This window comes from Fonsecaea erecta (assembly GCF_001651985.1).
Source record: "Fonsecaea erecta strain CBS 125763 chromosome Unknown Scaff1, whole genome shotgun sequence".
In the NCBI taxonomy this organism is placed as follows: Eukaryota; Fungi; Ascomycota; class Eurotiomycetes; order Chaetothyriales; family Herpotrichiellaceae; genus Fonsecaea; species Fonsecaea erecta.
The window spans coordinates 249,915-267,475 of NW_017387244.1; the positions used below are offsets into that span (position 1 = coordinate 249,915).

The 17,561-nt window shown below is 51.8% G+C and overlaps 4 protein-coding genes across 4 annotated transcripts; 1 reads left to right on the forward strand and 3 right to left on the reverse strand.

Moving 5' to 3' along the window:
* Positions 1-1,427: 1,427 nt before the first annotated feature.
* On the reverse strand, positions 1,428-2,906 carry AYL99_00076 (hypothetical protein; the record flags this gene model as incomplete). Its single annotated transcript, XM_018831592.1, has 1 exon — positions 1,428-2,906. One exon carries the CDS (start codon positions 2,904-2,906, stop codon positions 1,428-1,430), a length of 1,479 nt encoding a protein of 492 aa, XP_018697471.1.
* Positions 2,907-3,877: 971 nt separating this feature from the next.
* Positions 3,878-5,528, reverse strand: AYL99_00077 (hypothetical protein; the record flags this gene model as incomplete). The annotated part of the gene is made up of 4 exons (XM_018831593.1): positions 3,878-5,087; positions 5,140-5,205; positions 5,299-5,383; positions 5,459-5,528. 4 exons carry the CDS (start codon positions 5,526-5,528, stop codon positions 3,878-3,880), a joined length of 1,431 nt encoding a protein of 476 aa, XP_018697472.1.
* A 1,098-nt stretch (positions 5,529-6,626) lies between these two features.
* AYL99_00078 (hypothetical protein) lies at positions 6,627-12,044 on the forward strand (the record flags this gene model as incomplete). The annotated part of the gene is made up of 3 exons (XM_018831594.1): positions 6,627-6,754; positions 6,826-7,054; positions 7,113-12,044. The coding sequence occupies 3 exons, from the start codon at positions 6,627-6,629 to the stop codon at positions 12,042-12,044; spliced, it is 5,289 nt and encodes a 1,762-aa protein (XP_018697473.1).
* A 1,756-nt stretch (positions 12,045-13,800) lies between these two features.
* AYL99_00079 (hypothetical protein) lies at positions 13,801-14,531 on the reverse strand (the record flags this gene model as incomplete). Its single annotated transcript, XM_018831595.1, has 3 exons — positions 13,801-14,142; positions 14,224-14,319; positions 14,382-14,531. 3 exons carry the CDS (start codon positions 14,529-14,531, stop codon positions 13,801-13,803), a joined length of 588 nt encoding a protein of 195 aa, XP_018697474.1.
* Positions 14,532-17,561: the final 3,030 nt, after the last annotated feature.

Below are 17,561 nucleotides of genomic sequence, written 5' to 3' on the forward strand. Positions count from 1 at the left end.
GCGATGCCCTCTGGCGGTCGAAGCAGGCTCAAAGGATATAATTGGCAGACGTGCGGACATTAACAGCAGACAGATGCTAGCATTACCCAATGAGCTTCGATCTTGAGGAATACTCAGCCAATTCAGTTCACCCCACAAAGCCCGTGAGGCCACGCTTGAGAACCTTTGTCGTTCCTGGATGAAACATACAGTATCGATTTCGACACTTCAACCTCTGCGATCGACACGGGTACGAGATGTGGCTTTTGACTGAATAAATGTTTCGGTAAATGTCCATGTCTATTCGGCTTCTAAGTCAAGTGGACTTATTTCATTGATGCCCTTGGCTGCCTGATCTTTGACAGGATCGACTTTTAGGGGGTATTTGCTTTGATCGCAATGACGATGCTGTGCCATTTTCTAGCATGTCTCGTGATTGTTGTCGTATTCCCCTTAGCCCATGCGGCGACCGATGTCTGCTTTAACCCAGACGGCACACGAACGGTGGCAGATGCTTATTCTCCTTGTTTTCCCAATACCAACGTGACGTATTGTTGCCCAAAGGGCTCGACTTGCTTAAAGAACGGGTTATGCCTCATGAAGGTGAGTCGTGAAATCACCTACAGGGCTAACTGAAATTGCTGCCAATCTCGCTGTCAGAATGACACTACCCTAAACACCGGGTTACACAGACAGTACATGGCACGACGATGCCTGTTTCCCACGTTGCTTGACATCCCAACGCAACCCCGGCCCAAGTTCGCTCTATCGCTGTAGCAACAACGAATGGTGTTGTGCAGAAGGCGCTTCCCAATCCACTTCCTGTTGCCAGGACGAGGATGTCAAGTTATTCCCAATCCTTGCTCATGCAGCCGCGGAAAATGGTTCGGCCTTCTTGCATGGCTACAGCATTGCGGCTATTGCCAGCATCATTACCAATGGACATTTACCGTCAACCACGGCCCCGCAAACAGTAACCTTTACGACAGACATATCTGGCTCACCGCTAACCATCGTCGCAACAACAAGCAGTGACCCCGACGCTGTTGCTATTGGGGAGGTCACCAATTCAAATTCGGGCTTGACGACAGGGCGGGGTGCTGGACTCGGAGTCGGTGTTCCTCTCCTCACGGTTGTCGCTGTCCTTCCAATTCTCCTCTTTTCGAGAGAAGAAAAGCCACCGGCTTCCTCTTGGGTCTCTATCCAGCAACGACGGGTATTCACTTGTCCCCCAACAACAAGCACTGACCACCGAATATTCTCAAATAGCGAATGGCAACTCTGCTGACCAATGGTCTTGTACTGTGCAACATCCCGCGGAAGTCGATTCGCGGGAAAAGAGGATTGCGCTCTAGAGCTCCAGCAAAGTGAGCCCAGTGACTGGATGTCAAGAGAGGAATATCAAGGATTTTGGATGGGTTCGACTCATCTCAAGGGACGCCACATATTTAACTCCGCGGCGTATACCTCGGTGGGGGTTCCGAGAAGAAGGCGTCCCATTCGCTGTGGTAGTAAACGCCTGTCGAGCTCACCTCCGCCGGTGGCACGACCCAGTGTACGTTCCCTCCGGCGCGGTGTCTGGCCTCGATTTCGATATTCTGGCCTTCCTGATCGGAACCTTGGGCTAGAGCGATCCCCGCTTCCGTCCTTGACGATCCATACTCAGCTTGGCCTCGGATTCTCGGGTCCTCCGCCCGGGAGCCACTCTGCTCTGGTGTACTGCTAGCGGACACCACTGCAATCTTCACATCCTGGCACGCAAACTTGAAAATTCTCTCTTCGTATTCGATGCCAATCTCCAGCGTCAACGTGTGCCGGACGGCAGCATTATAGGTAGCGAAATCGAGAACCAGACTGTCCCTTGGTATGCGCAGTTGAGTCAACTCGGCGAGATCAACCTCTCCGGGCGCTGCTGTCTCCACCGCGTCGGCCGTGCTGGTGATGGCGGGAAGTGTCTCACGAGGATAGACTGGGAGTGGCAGCGAACATGTTGTCTTCCGAGTGTACGTCTTACGAGTGGAGGTTGAGGGATAATGTCCGGCCTGAACGTGCGTGTGCTGAATGATTTCGAGTTTCAAGCTCTTGACTGTGAGTACGGCCGCAGCAGACGCAGTCAAATTGGGTCTGCTGGCTGTTGCACACGTTCCTGTGTTGCTCACAGATCGGCTGGAGAATAACATGCTCATCTTCGAATAGTCTTCTTGGACCTCAATTCTCCGTGGTAAAAGGACAGAGACACTTAGCGAGGATGCAGTCGCTGCCGACCCTTTCTTGGGAGCATCACGCTGCAACTTTGAAAACTTCAAGATCCGGGACATTGGGTTTTCTTGAGAACCGCATCTAAAACCTTGGTGATGGCGGACGTAAGAGTGACAGTCTGCCCTGCTGGTGGGATTCCGATTCACAAACTGGGGAAGGACGCTGATATTACGCTTTGCGGTAATTCCTTTCACCATCGTGGCCGCTGGAGAGGTTGACGGCGGCTTCAACGTTGCTTCGAGGACATATTCCACCAGACAAGTAAATCTCGGGCAGCTGTAAAGCATGGTCGGCGGCAAGCCATGTTTGTGGGTACTCTGGACGGCCCGGTGGGCCCCTGGACACCTCCATACCACTCGAGCATCAGTGTATTCAGGTACTGAGAATTCAAATGGGATACTATACACTCCCGCTCTGTGCGTCCATTTCCCGCCCGTGTACAAGACCTTTTCACGCCGGAAGAGGACCTCGCGCGAGTGGTGGCCGTTGCTCGAGACGTTTAGGTCGCCGTAGTTCTGGGTCAGCCTGACAAGAGAGATGCCCGTGAATGTGATAACAAGAGAACCAATAGAGACAGACTCGGGCGATGTGAGGTTGATAGTGCCACTGAAGCGCGAGTTTGGATGGTATGGGCCTATCTTGGGAGGAAGCTGGATTGAAAGGGGCATGGTTGGGGGGAGGGGGGTTTGCATTTATCTCTGGCCACTTCAATGTCCTCAAGGAGAGGGTAGATATCTTCCACAATGCAGCTGTGGTTCCAGGGGTGGGATACTTTAATATCGATATGAGAGAGAGAGAGGACGTTCTAATCAGGAATCACTGCTGATCAATCTAGCCGATTTGCCAGGGCCAACAGCAGCATCGCCATGTGATGACCAGCCACGTCCTTGCAGCGAGGCGGGCACGGCGGAACGGATCCTCCGTATCCCTGTCATAGTCCCGTCCGAATCATCCAATTGATCCCCTATCTGACGCCCATCCATTCGCAGGACACGGATCACAGCGGCAGAATATTGCGAGTGTGCTTCTTTGTCATAGCGCCAGGATTATCTAGAGGTCCGTGTAATAGTGTAATATTCAGAAAGAGATATTGCTTTTTGGGAAGTGGTGCGCTGCACACCCACTCGCGGATAATTATTTCATGTATATATCAGAGGTTATTAGTTCTCTTGTCACCATGAGGAATACCAAATCGAGAATAGATGGAGCAGTCCTTTCTCGACGACCATCAAGGCAAGGAAGGACTGGGCAAGGGCATCCTGCATGTATGTACAAATGAAAAAGAAAAGGATGTGAGGGATTTTCATGAGATTCTTCATTCGAATGAAGGGATCAGTTTGGCTATTTGTGTGTCGAACCTGCGACCGCCCAGAAGTATGGATAGTGCGCCTTCTGCCTTGACGCCGTTGAGCACTAGCCCCGGTGTGCTATGTCGCGGTCCATGTGAATAGATCGGCCCCCTTCCCCAGTCGCCAGCATGTGAGTACGTCAGTCACCATGCTTGGGTTGTCTCCAAACTGCGCCATCCCTTTGTGAATGTAACACAACGCCGGGCTGATCAGACCAAAACTGTCCCACTCCAAGCCTGCCTCTTGCAGGATTCCAGGTCGTTGCATCCATCGTGAAACATCACAGTTCGTCAATACTTCCGTCGCCTCACCGTCTTGGGCACTTCGTCGCCATCGTTCTCGTACTCCTTGCCCTCGTTGACATCCTTCTTCCTAAGCGTGCCAACGCCGTGCCTCACCAGTTCCTGGTCATCGCCCTCCGAGTCTTCGATGTCATAGAGCACAGGCAAGACGAAGCTGTCTTCCTCGCCCATCTTTCGCTCCACTGTTAAAATGTCGACGTCCTCGTCTTCTCGGTCCAAGCGGCGCTTCTGGTGTTCTTCTTGCGGGTACTCGTCGAACTCGTCCTCGCGCTCAATGTACTCGACATTTTCCGTCAACTCGGTGAAGTCGGGCGCCAGCGCGGACCATTTCTGCTGTGGCTCGATGCCCCAGATCTGGATACTGCCCGTTTCGATGCTCGTGCACGCGAGGAGCGGGCGAGAGGGGTGCCACTCAATGATCGCCGGCTCCTCGCGGTTCTCGAGGATGCGGAGGAGAGAGTTGGTGCGGAGTTCCCAGATGTAAATGTCCTTCTTCATATAAGTCGAGGCTGTCACGTAGTCGGCAATGCCCGTGGAGGAGCTGTGGCTGAAGGCGCAATGGTTCCAGCGAAGACGGTTGACCAGGTCTTGGAATTTATGCTCGACGGTCAAGACGATGTTCTCTGCCAACGTGGCCGGGTCGCGGTCGTGGTGGTCATCACTGCTGCTCGGATCCGTGGCTGGCGCGGTGGATGGGACGATCAGACTGAGATCGGGCAGATTGATGGTGCGGATGATGCGATCGGTGCTATTAGCGAGGAGTTGGCGGCCGTTGGTAGTCAGACGGAGAAGTGAGATGAGCCCAGTCGAGATCTTGGTGGAGTGGATGATTTTGCGGGACTCGGTCTCGAGAATGTTGATGTATCCCTTGGAAGTGCCAGTGATGATGTGGTTGCCCAGCACGGAGAAGATGGCCGAGGTGGTGGCTTGTTTGTTCTCAGAGCGAGGGATGCTGTCGCTCAAAGGAGTGGTGGGAAGGACACGCTTGACAGGAATAGCGTCAGTGATGTCAACCAGATATGGTCGGTCTTCGAAAAGCGACGCAACGAAAAGCTTGTGGTTGTAAGGGTGAAGTTCTGCAGTGTAGATCGGAGCCTCGAACTTGACGGTTCGGATACGCTCTTGAGTCTGCAGGTCCCAAAGACAGGCTCTACAGTCTTGGGACGCGGACAAGAGGTAGCGACCTTCTCTCGACCAGCTGCAGAAGATCAGCAGGGTACTGATAGATCGTTGTGGAGGAGAGTGAGTACCTCAAACTTTGAATCTGCTTCCAGTGACCATGCAGCTTCATGGCAACACCATAAGTCTCCATATCCCTTGAATGAAAAGGTCAGCCATTACCCCTTCCCCATCTCAAAAAAGGCCAGAGTCTACGCCGACAGCATTTCCTTTATTCAGGGACCACTGACCAAATGATCACCTTCCCATCCACCCTGCCAGAGGCGAGATAATCGCCCTTGCGACTGAACCTCAAGGTGGTCGCATGGCCGGATCCTGAATCTGAATCAGTAATGATTTGATAAATTTGCCTGTCTTCCACTTTTTCAGCGGATCTAGGATTGAACATACTGAGATCATTGGTGAGGGCGTCCGGAGAGTCCTGGGCTAATTGAAACGGATCTATCAGTGCCAAATTCATGATGTTGCTGTTGATCTAATGGAGTCTCACGAAAGCATGGAGGTTGCAACGCCTCTTGACGAAATGCATCAGTTTCCACATCCGGAACTAGCGCCATTGTTAAAGCGATCACGTGTCAGGGGGGACAGCGAAAAAAGAAGGTATAGCGAGGAGAGCAATATTATAGCAGCGACGAGGAGGAGGATATATTGCTTGCCAGTTACACCAGTGACACCAGTGACACCAGTGACATGGTCTACGGCATCTGTCCTGAGCCCGTGGAGGGAATTCCCTGCCCTTCACAAAGACAGCTGCTCAAGCTAAGGCAAACACAATAGACACAGCGTTCTTCACTGCACTCTCCCGCAGACAATCCACAATCTACCAAGTGCAACATATCATCGAATCATCGACCATTTCAATGTACTCCGTAAAGATGTTCTGTCTGTCGCAGTGCCGTGTAGGGTCATATGTAGGCCATGATGGACTTGTGGATGCTCATGCAACCTGCGTCCACTGATGGCCGAGGGTCAGGGTTAATGCTGGTGCCCTCATGGCATGCCCGTACAATGTCATTGAGCTCTGGATGCAAGTGAGCCAGTGTGTAAGTGGCCCAACAAGTCGAGAACAAAGACTCGTTAAAAACCTGTGAAAGGAGTCATTCATGCAGTGAGTCGGCTGAGGCTGAAAGGAGGCGGATTCTGCCGCTAAAAGCCGCCTTCGCCTCCGGGCTGATTTTCTTGGCGCAGCGCAGGCAGCCGCTCGCCCTTTCAACTCTCAAATTTTGCGCTCGGCTTCTCATCCCTTCCTCATCCTCTTCCTCATCAACAACTCCACCCAAACCATCGTAAATCGATCGCGCCCTCGAATCCACGCGTCACAGCAGGCGAGCCGATCGCTTTCCAGGAAGTTTTGGATCAATATCAAGAGAATTGGACAAAAGCGCAGCTGGAGAAGGACACGGCATTGTTTTGGGCGGCCCGACAGGGCGAAGGTCATCCCTGACCAGCACCGCGCAGCCACCCGTGCAAGCACTGCGGTCATCCCCAGATCGTGACAACAGAGTAAACAATCGTCTCACAAGGATACGCGAGATCATCGGGATAACCACGAGCGACCATGGCGAGCCTCAATTTCCCTTACTCGAGCGCGCCTCTGCGCACAGTCGAGGAGATTCAGTTTGGCCTCTTCTCCGCCAAAGAGACCGAGCGCCTCGCGGTCATTGACATCGAATATCCTGAGACGATGTATGTAGAAAATAAAAAAAGACAAAACATCATTTCCTCTGATTATTGATTTCTAACTCGTGCTTGACCAGGGATGAGCAACGCCTCAGACCTCGCGAAAAAGGTCCGAACGATCCTCATCTCGGAACAATCGATCGCAATTTCAAATGCAGTACTTGTGAGGAAAACATGGCCGAGTGCCCTGGTCACTTTGGTGTCATCAAGCTTGCAACTCCAGTCTATCACTATGGCTTCATGAACAAAGTCAAGAAGATCCTGGAGACGGTCTGCCACAACTGTGGCAAGATCAAGGCGCTTGATGTTGGTCTCTCCAGCGCATCCCTTCCCATTTCTCACCGCTAACCTCGATGGAATGCAGACCGAAGAATTTCGACATGCAATCTCGATTCGAGATCGAAAGCGTCGCTTTGAAGCAGTGTGGCGACTCAGTAAGCCCCGGAACGTCTGCGAGGCCGATCCTATCGAAGACCCCGATCAGCCTCTGAAGGGACCACCTCAGCCCAAGCACGGCGGGTGTGGCAATGCCCAACCGGACATTCGCAGAACTGGCCTGCAGTTATGGGCGACGTGGAAGCCGCGCAAAGGCGAGGATGATGAGGATGTAACTCCCGACAGGAAACGGATCTTCCCTCAGGATGCTCTCAACACCTTCCGTACGTTGACTGACGAGACCTTGGACATGATGGGTCTCAGTCTTGATTATGCCCGCCCGGAGTGGATGATCTTGTCTGCGCTCCCCGTGCCTCCTCCACCGGTGCGACCCAGCATCAGTGTCGACGGCAGTGGCCAGGGGCAACGCGGCGAAGATGACCTTACATTCAAGCTGGGTGACATCATTCGTGCCAACCAAGCAGTGTTACGAACTGAAGTCGATGGTACACCTGACCATATCAAGGTTGATCTTTGTGATCTCCTGCAGTATCATATTGCCACCTATATGGACAATGAGATTGCTGGACTTGACAAAGCACAACACAAGAGTGGACGACCCATTAAGTCAATCCGTGCTCGGCTCAAGGGCAAGGAAGGCAGACTGCGCCAGAACTTGATGGGGAAGCGTGTCGACTTCTCGGCCCGTACTGTCATCACTGGTGACCCCAACCTCTCTCTGGACGAGGTCGGTGTTCCACGGAGCATTGCTCGCACGCTGACCTACCCGGAAAGAGTCACACCCTTCACCATTGACCGGCTGAGACGCCTCGTCAGAAATGGACCCAATGACCACCCTGGTGCACGTTACGTCATTCGAGACACTGGAGAGCGGATCGATTTGCGACACCACAAGCGCGCTGGAGAGATGACTCTTCAGTATGGTTGGATTGTCGAGCGTCACATCCAGGACGGCGATGTTATTCTCTTCAACCGTCAACCATCCCTGCACAAGGAATCCATGATGGGTCATCGTGTCCGAGTTATGCCCTACTCCACATTCAGACTCAACCTGTCTGTCACGACGCCTTACAATGCTGATTTCGACGGTGATGAGATGAACTTGCACGTTCCCCAGAGTGAAGAGTCCCGCGCTGAGCTCGCTAATCTTTGCATGGTGCCTCTCAACATCGTCTCACCACAACGCAATGCTCCTCTCATGGGTATTATCCAAGACACGCTCTGCGGTATCTACAAGATCTGCCGTCGTGACGTCTTCTTGACACGAGATCAAGTTATGAACGTCATGCTATGGGTTCCTGACTGGGATGGGGTGATTCCTCAACCAGCTATCATCAAGCCTACGCCTCGCTGGACGGGGAAGCAGATGATTAGCATGGTGCTCCCGCCTGCCCTCAACCTCGAGAGGCTTGATGCCAAGGGCGAGGACCCGTATGTCCCAACTAACGACACTGGTCTCATGGTCCTCGAGGGCAATCTCATGTTCGGTCTGTTCAGCAAGAAATTTGTCGGCACTAGTGCTGGCGGCATCATTCACACAATTGTCAACGAATTCGGCCATGACACGGCTAAGGCTTTCTTCAATGGTGCACAAACCGTGGTCAACTACTGGCTTCTACATAATGGTTTCAGCATCGGTATCGGTGACACAGTACCTGATCCTGACACCGTCCAGAAGATCCAAGATGCCGTCGACACTAAGAAGGCAGAGGTTGATGAGATTACAAAGAAGGCGTACAACGAAGAGCTTGAGCCTTCCCCTGGCATGAACGTTCGACAAACATTCGAGAGTAAGGTCATGAACTCTCTGAATCAGGCTCGTGATCAAGCTGGTGCGGCAACAGAAAACAGTTTGAAAGATCTTAACAACGCCATCACCATGGCTCGTGCCGGTTCAAAAGGATCCACTATCAACATTGCTCAGATGACTGCTATTGTTGGGCAGCAGGCTGTGGAGGGCAAACGTATTCCCTTCGGCTTCAAATACCGCACCCTGCCACATTTCGCGAAAGATGACTACTCTGCTCCCTCGAGGGGCTTTGTCGAGAACTCCTATCTTCGTGGATTGACCCCCACAGAGTTCTTCTTCCACGCTATGGCTGGTCGTGAGGGTCTTATTGATACTGCTGTCAAGACCGCCGAAACGGGTTATATCCAACGTCGGCTTGTGAAAGCTCTCGAGGAAGTCACTGTCAAATACGACTCCACTGTCCGTGATTCGCGAGGGAACGTGGTTCAATTCATCTATGGAGAAGATGGCCTGGATGGTGCGCATATCGAGAATCAAAAGGTCGACATTATCACCATGTCAGACAAAGCCTTCAACGACCGCTACATGGTAGACATCATGAGCGGGGATATCTCCATGTGGAAGGGCCGACTGCTTCAGGCAAGAGAGCTACAAGGTGACACCGAACTGCAAGAGATGTTTGATGAAGAGTACGAAGCTCTGCGAAAGTCTCAAGATTTCTTGCGAAAAATGGGCAAAGGCACTGAAGATTCAATGCAGTTGCCTCTCAACATCGGACGTATCATCGACCAAGCTCAGAAGAATTTCAAGATCCGCCGTGGTGACAAGACTGACCTTGATCCCCGTCATGCGCTTAATGCAGTGAAGCAGTTGCTGGAACGACTCGTCGTCGTCCGTGGGGAAGACCCGATCTCGAAAGAGGCCCAGGACAACGCCACGCTTCTGTTGAAGGCGCAACTCCGCTCACGGCTGGCGTACAAGCGGCTTGTTCTCGAGCACGGTGTTAACAGATTGGCTTTCGACAATATCGTTGGAGCCGTGGAGAGTCGATTCGTTGCTGCACATGCCAATCCAGGCGAGATGGTCGGAGTCTTGGCTGCCCAGTCCATCGGTGAGCCTGCGACTCAGATGACTCTGAACACTTTCCACTTTACTGGTGTGTCGGCGAAGAACGTCACTCTCGGTGTGCCTCGTCTCAAAGAAATTTTGAACGTATCCCAGAACATTCGGACTCCGTCAATGACCGTATACCAGCTTCCAGAAAATGCTGGTGACAAGGAAGCGGCGAAGCTTCTGCGAAGTCGTGTACAGCACACCAATTTGCGCTCCGTCGCGGAGACCTGCGAACTGTGGTACGATCCGGATATCCAGAGCACTATCATCCCCGAAGATCTAGATATGGTCGAATCGTACTTCATCATTCCCGAAGACACCGATCAAGATCTTGCGCTACACTCCAAATGGTTGCTTCGTATTACTCTCAGCCGCGCCAGACTTCTAGATAAGGGTCTCAACATCACGGATGTCGCGTCGAGGATTAAAGCAACCTATGGCAAAGACCTTTCGGTCATCTTCAGTGATATCAATGCCGACGAGCAAATCATTCGTATTCGCCTTGTCCAGAATTACGGCAAGGATGAGGATGACGAGCGCAAAGAGGATGATGAAGTTCTCCGACGCTTCTTGAACGAAATGCTTGACCACTTGACCTTCCACGGCGTTCCCGGTGTCTCAAGAGCCTTTATCGACCAGAAGAGTCGTGCGATTATCAGCGACGACGGCTCTGTCTACATGGCTAAGAGTGACCCTCGGTGCAATGAATACGTGCTGGAAACCACTGGCAGTTCCTTCGCAAAGGTTCTAGCCATTGAAGGCGTTGACACGTCTCGCACTTATACCAACCGTTTCACGGAAATCTTCGAGGTTCTCGGCATCGAGGCTACTCGTGCTGCCATTCTGCGCGAGTTGACCCAAGTGTTGTCCTTCGATGGATCCTATGTCAATGCTCGCCACTTGGGTATTCTGTGTGATGTGATGACTGCCCGCGGATACGTCATGGCAGTTACTCGTCACGGCATCAACAAGTCCGATACTGGCGCCCTCATGAGATGTTCTTTTGAGCAAACCGTCGAGATTTTGCTCGAGGCGGCAGCGGCTGGCGAACTGGACGATTGCAAAGGTGTCTCTGAAAACCTGATTCTGGGCCAACCTGCTCCTGTTGGCACTGGAACAATGGAGATTCTTCTGGACCAGAACATGCTGTCTACTGTTGTCACAGACAATGCCAACCTTGGCCTTGGTGGTGCTATTGGCGTTAAAGGCTCACAGCAACTCCTCGATGGTGCCGCCACTCCTTACGATAGCGGCTCGCCAATGCAGGACAGCGGGTATCTCGGCTCTCCAGATTACGGAGCTTCCTTCTCTCCCATCGCAGCGTCTGGTTCGGAAACTCCAGGAGGGTTTACCGACTACCAACCTGGCTTTGGCGGAGTTGGAGGACTCAGTCCTTACGGTTTGCGAAGCCCTGGTGGTTACTCGCCGGCAAGTCCATTTGGCGGTACCAGTCCAAGCTCTCCTGGCTTCTCGCCCACTGCCGGCTATTCGCCAACGTCTCCGATGTTTGGCGCAACCAGCCCTGGCTTTGGGCCAACGTCGCCATCATTCTCGCCGGCAAGCCCTGCTTTCACTCCGACGTCGCCTGCATACTCGCCGACCTCTCCAGGTTACCAGGCGTCGCCTACTTCGCCAAGCTACTCCCCGACGTCACCCAATTATTCGCCCACATCTCCAGCCTATGGATCACCAACTTCTCCAAGCTACTCGCCCACTTCTCCGGCTTTCAGTCCAACATCACCAACATCCCCGACGTCGCCTGTCTACAGTCCCACGTCGCCGATGTACAGTCCGACCAGTCCCATGTATGGTGGCAGTGGTAATAAGCAGTCTCCGACGTCTCCGAGCTACTCTCCTACCTCACCTACCTACAGCCCAACTAGCCCGACGTCCCCGACCAGCCCACAGTATTCTCCTACGAGTCCGATGTACAATGCCTCTCCAAGAAGTCCACCGGTTCGGTCGACGTCCGCTACCAGCCCACAATACTCTCCGAACAGCCCCCAGTATTCTCCAACTTCACCAAAAGAGGACTGAGTTCTCTTTGTAACATCATATGACTTGAATGTTATCCCCAAAATGAAAAAAAAATTCAGACATCGAGCGAGCGACGGATCCATTAAATTGACCTTCTGTCTTCGGCTCGATTCTGATGAGGCGGTAATATCTTTTTAATGCGACTTTTTTACGGCCACTAAATTGTCAGCTGCGGGAAAGAGGAGGCTCGGTGTTCGAGTGCTCTCCGCATTATTCTCTCTGGCCACAACGTGTTTCACAAGACAAACACTTGAACATTAGCGACGGCGTTGGACGGTTTTTCACTTGTCTCTTTATCGGATTGACTTGCTTTTTTTATGAAATGGGATGGTTAGACATTTTTCGACGAGTAAAGTCCTGAAAGCTCTTTTCCGAAAACGAATATGCTTAGGGGTCGACATGGAAAATGAAAGAGGGAATGACTTGCGGAAGGTCGAGCATGATTCGGCAGTGATCATCGATGGGGGTTTGAGGAACAGCATTGTCGATGGATCGAGCCCGCCCTGATGGGGAAGGGAAGAGCGTGACGGTCGAGAGGAGATTGAACCACAGGTGGATGGGTTGAGGGAAAAGTTTGCAATTGTACTCTAAGATAAACATAGAATGTTCTTCGCAGGGTGGACGAAAGGTGATGGAGGCCAACAGGGCAAAGGGGAGATTGATCCACAGAGAGATACGTATGCAGCTGCAACAGTACGCACGTTTGAAAACTGACCGGGTTCTATCATTCATGCAAGAAGCAATGTTTTGTGGCTGGCGAGCTGGTCTTGAGAGAGCAGCAGGGTGTGCGTATGGAGGTATTGTTCCTTCAAAGGCAGAAATACTTGACGGTAGAAACAATGACAATGCATCATGCATGGATGGGTATGCCTTTATTTGTTCGTGCGGGTTCATAGTTCTGGTAGTTCAGATGTAAGAATGTGCATTCCCGCCGACATCCCTGCTCATCAGCAGCCTGGCGTATTGCCGAAGACATATACCAAATGTTGCTGACGCGACCGTAACCTCATAATTGTCCGAGTCATTGCGCAGGCAGGCGCTGCCTCCATCTATCGGCGAGCTCCGCGCCTATGCCGTGGCGGTATGGTTCTCGATTCGATATGTGGTGCAGCAGCAGGCGAGCGGCATGTAGATTTGACCTTGTCATGAGCGTTAAACAGATTTCCGTCCACCCAGACTCGGCTTAGCCACGTGAGGAGCTCGGAGAGTCTGCTGCGGCCAGAGAACCGATACGCCGCAGCGGGATGGAGTAACAGGGATTGCAGTGGATGTATTGGATGTGATGGTGACGAGATGACATGACGGTCCAGGCGAGTCTCAACGGTACGGCCAGCCAGGCGTTGACGAGCAATTGACTCCGTGGATGGCCAGGCGCCAAAGATGCTCGAGACCAAGACCTCGTGCAAAATAACAAAATAGCTTCAGGGCTCGAGGCAGATCTCCCAGATGACAGAAAACCTCCCAGTCGGAGACTCGTCACAGTGCGCCCCATCTGACATCTAGGGAGGTAGCTTGAAGATTCAACGATGGGGCTTAGAGAAGGTCGAGACGGCCTGTTGCATGCATCTCGCATGGTGACTGTGAAAGTGCTCAGAGCCGAACCAGGCTGAGACAAAGCAAGGTTGCAATATTGGCATCGGATGTTGTCTGTCAGAGACGAGGGGCTGACAGATTCCTAAGGGCCAAAGAACATTCCGGATATCTCATGGTCCAATGACCTGTGCTAGAAAAACAAATTCCAACATCATCCGGACAATCATGTAGCGCCTCGAAGAGCCATGAGGCCGAGAATCTGGGCCTCGAGGGTTTTCACCTCGTCGATGGGCTCACTGCTGCTCGCACCAGAGATGCCATTGACGGCCTTACCTGAGCCACCACCAGAGGTTGCAGAATTGAGTTTATAAACTTTTCTGACTCTGTCCTTGTCCGCAACTTTGCGGAAGCTGGCGTCGTCAAAGGCACTCTCTTGGCCTTGGATGTGCGTCGATAGATGTTGAGAGACACTATCAAGTGTCACTTCTGGGGTTGTAGCTACCTTCAAGACGAGTAAATCCCTCGTAGATTCGCTGACCCCAAATCTACGAAATGCCTCACCAATCTGTGCCTGCAGTCAGTCCCGGCTTATCTTTGAAATACTGCATTCTGCACTTGCGTTGTTGTTGGGACTAAGAGAGAACACAATTTCCGAGTGGATGTTCCGTGACTTGAGTCTATCATTGAAGTAGTCGTTTATAGCGCGGAACGCGGCAGCAAGCACATGGTTGGTGGAGACAACCTACAAGGAAAGGAAACGAGGTCAGGAATGGGACATCGTGGAGAGATGACATCTGCACCTACCATTCTCGCATCAATAAAGGCGTATTCAAAGTCGGAGTTGCCTGCCAGCAGCTGTTCCTTGAGGAAGGGTGTATTTTGCACATCTGTGTACATGGCAATGTAGAGAGCCAATTCGGGCGGCATATGAGCCAGCTTGATGGTTTCAACCATATTCAAGTAATCTTAACAATTTCTCTCCAGGTCTGGGAGACAGACATACATGCGCTTAAAGACATTGAGGGTGACCAGCGATTCAACTTTTGACGTCGAAATCAGCCCTGATAATTTTCTCTTGGCGCTGACATAAACGTCTTTATAGGTGTCTTTGGGTGCTTAGTGTACACCCACCTTGGCACCCGCCTGGGGCAGCCACACAGTCTCAGGCTCTTATCTCGCCCACAACTTCCCACTCGACCACCTTGAAAAATTGTACTCGGTACAGTAAATTCAAGATGCAAAATATAAGTTAAAGAAAAGAAAGATACAAGCAATATACAGAAAAACAAAAACAATCAACAATCAGGATTCCCACCTGGTCACCCACGGTAGTACTAACTGATCGGCATGTGGCTTAAGTACGGCTGAGCGAACGGGAAGCCCTGTTTTCCACATCCTATGGTCGATTGCGGAAGTAAAACCACAATTATAAATGATATATGCCATTTCAACGCCTGGATCGCCACGATCTCGCTCACTTCACGTGTTGAGCTCTACGCACCCTAGTAAGAATAGCCATCTCGCCGTCTACTCTAACTTAACCAAATATTCTGCCACGGCCGAGCTAAGCCTTCCCTAGAATCGCTAGGGTGGGGTGGATGGATATTTTCACTAGGGTGCTATATCTCTACTCATTATCACCGGACATGGAACCCGCCGAGAGACGTCGTGCTGTCAAATTGATGTTCATAATCTGTTCAGATTCGTACTGACTCGGTTACACAATGCAATGAGTCAAACTCGCTGGATCTCCACAGCCAAGGTCAAGACCCCTGTTCTTCCGTTCTGTTTTCCCGTGCCGCTGTTCAGCGAAAATGACCTCTCGGGTATGTCTATCCCTTCAGACCAAGGGCACTGTCGCAAATGGCAGCACCCTCTTCAACCGGGAAATATACCCCCAATTTCCCTCGAAACTGTGCGAAAGATCCTCTCCAGTTCGGTATTGTCGAGAGGAAGCTGCCTAAGGTTCGATGACCATCAAACGCCTTCCCGCGATTTGTGTGCCTTGCCGCCATGATCGTGAACTTCGTCGTTCACATCAGCGCCGTCCCATAGGTACCGCATTCAGTAGACACGGTAATGAGTATCCTGATTGTGAAATTTTTGGGAGGAGCGTCCATATTCCGCTGTCATCGCATTCAGTGACGACATGTGTCAGATTAGAAACGTACCACTTCCACATAAGCATCCTCCATAGCGATGGACTTGATGAGCCTGGTGGGGAGAAAGGCAATAGCTCCAACCCTAAAGCCATAAAGTCTGCTCGGCGACAAAGACTAGCCATTAGAGGATATCACGCTTGGTTCTGAGGTCCAGTTGTGGATCGCTATGTTTCCCGCCAATCTAGTTGTTAAGTGATCGTCCCAAAAGAACAAGTGCCGACTGATGTATACTGCCCGATTGGTATCCTTCGCTTCATTGTTCGACAATCTCCATAATCGTTCGGCCAGGGCCCCCGATGGTGAGTCTGACAGGCGAGTAGCGGTTAGAATTGATGCCACCCACATCAGAGCCTGCTGCACAACTGGATGATCGCCAGCTGCGGACTGAGGGGTAAGCATGTGCATCAAATCGCTCCGACAAGCGAGTGCCAGACAGCTGGCACGCTGGAGAGCGTCGCCCATCATAGCAACAGGTACGCAAAGCAGTTTGCATACATGCTCCGAGTAAGCGAAAAGCCCAACAAGAAGTATCTCGTCGAGCGTGCTTAAGGACTGGCGATGGAGGAAAAGGTCTGTACAATGGAAGGTTATATCTCTCGCCGATTTCTGGGGATGGACACGAGTGTGCTCAAAGGTGTGGACTTCTATGTTCGGGTAAATATAATTTGGCGCAGGATGATGGTCTGACATACCTTGGCTGAGTTCGGTTAGTTCCCTAATCAGCGAGGATATTTGCCTGGAAATGGGTCTGCTCATCGCCAGGGCTGCGAGTCCCCGAGGCATTCTGGACAAGCAGTCGATCATGCTCCCTGGGTCGGAGCAGGGGTTGTACAAGACTGGTTGGAAAGATTCAAGATCCATGGGATGTTTGGACTTCTCTACCTCCCTCCATTGCTGTAGCAGTTCTTCACACCTGTTCAACAAATTCGGTCAGTCCTGTGAGATATGCCGCCTGGTATGCGAATTGACTTGCATCAGCACCCGAAAGTTGATGTAGCCATCCAGGCCCGAGACTTTACCGTCCTGAGCTCTCTTCTCCATCAATCGCCTCACGGCTGCAAGGTGAAGCCTCATCTCAGCTTGCCAGTCCGGATGACGTCGGGAAAAGACCTGGCAGCAGGTTAGTCAATATGCTATGCGCGGGCCGGGCGAAGGATTTCACACATAAATAGTAAGTAAGCATAGGATGCTCAACAGAGTATAGTCGGAGGTAGCATGCTTCGTGGATAATCTCGAGCGAAGCCTTGAAATGAGTCTGTTCATATAATGGGCTATGATTTGCGAATGCTCTGGCTTGTAGGGCGTTGTAGACAACTGTATCGCATGAGCGTTCGCAACTGTTGCCTCGAAGAGCATGTCGTCCTGGAAGATGTTGTTGAAAATTGTCTCAAAAATTTCCCTCTTGAGTAATCTGTTGCCCCGTCGGTATGTAGAAAAGGGAGCCCAACTATAGATATCTCCAGCTTTGTCAATGCGTATCTTTGCATACGACAGAGCTCGACTTACAGAATTGTACCCCCGATCTCGAATTCGCGTTGTCCTTCGTGGGAAAGATCCAGAACGGCTCATGCAGGATCTTCGGCTCTTCCAACGTCACTATATCCTGCACCTTCTGCTGGTTTTGAGTAGGTTGTCGGCTGTCGATGTGAATGGGCAGAGGAGGAGGTCCGCAATTAGGAGCGTCGACATGACGTCTAACACGTTGTGGCAGATCCAACACTCGAGCATGGACTGATGCCCGCCGAGAAGTGACTCTCGACTTGCGGGAATAGGCACCAAGCCTGAACCTCAATATAGCATTGCTGGGTACCTGGGTGGGGTT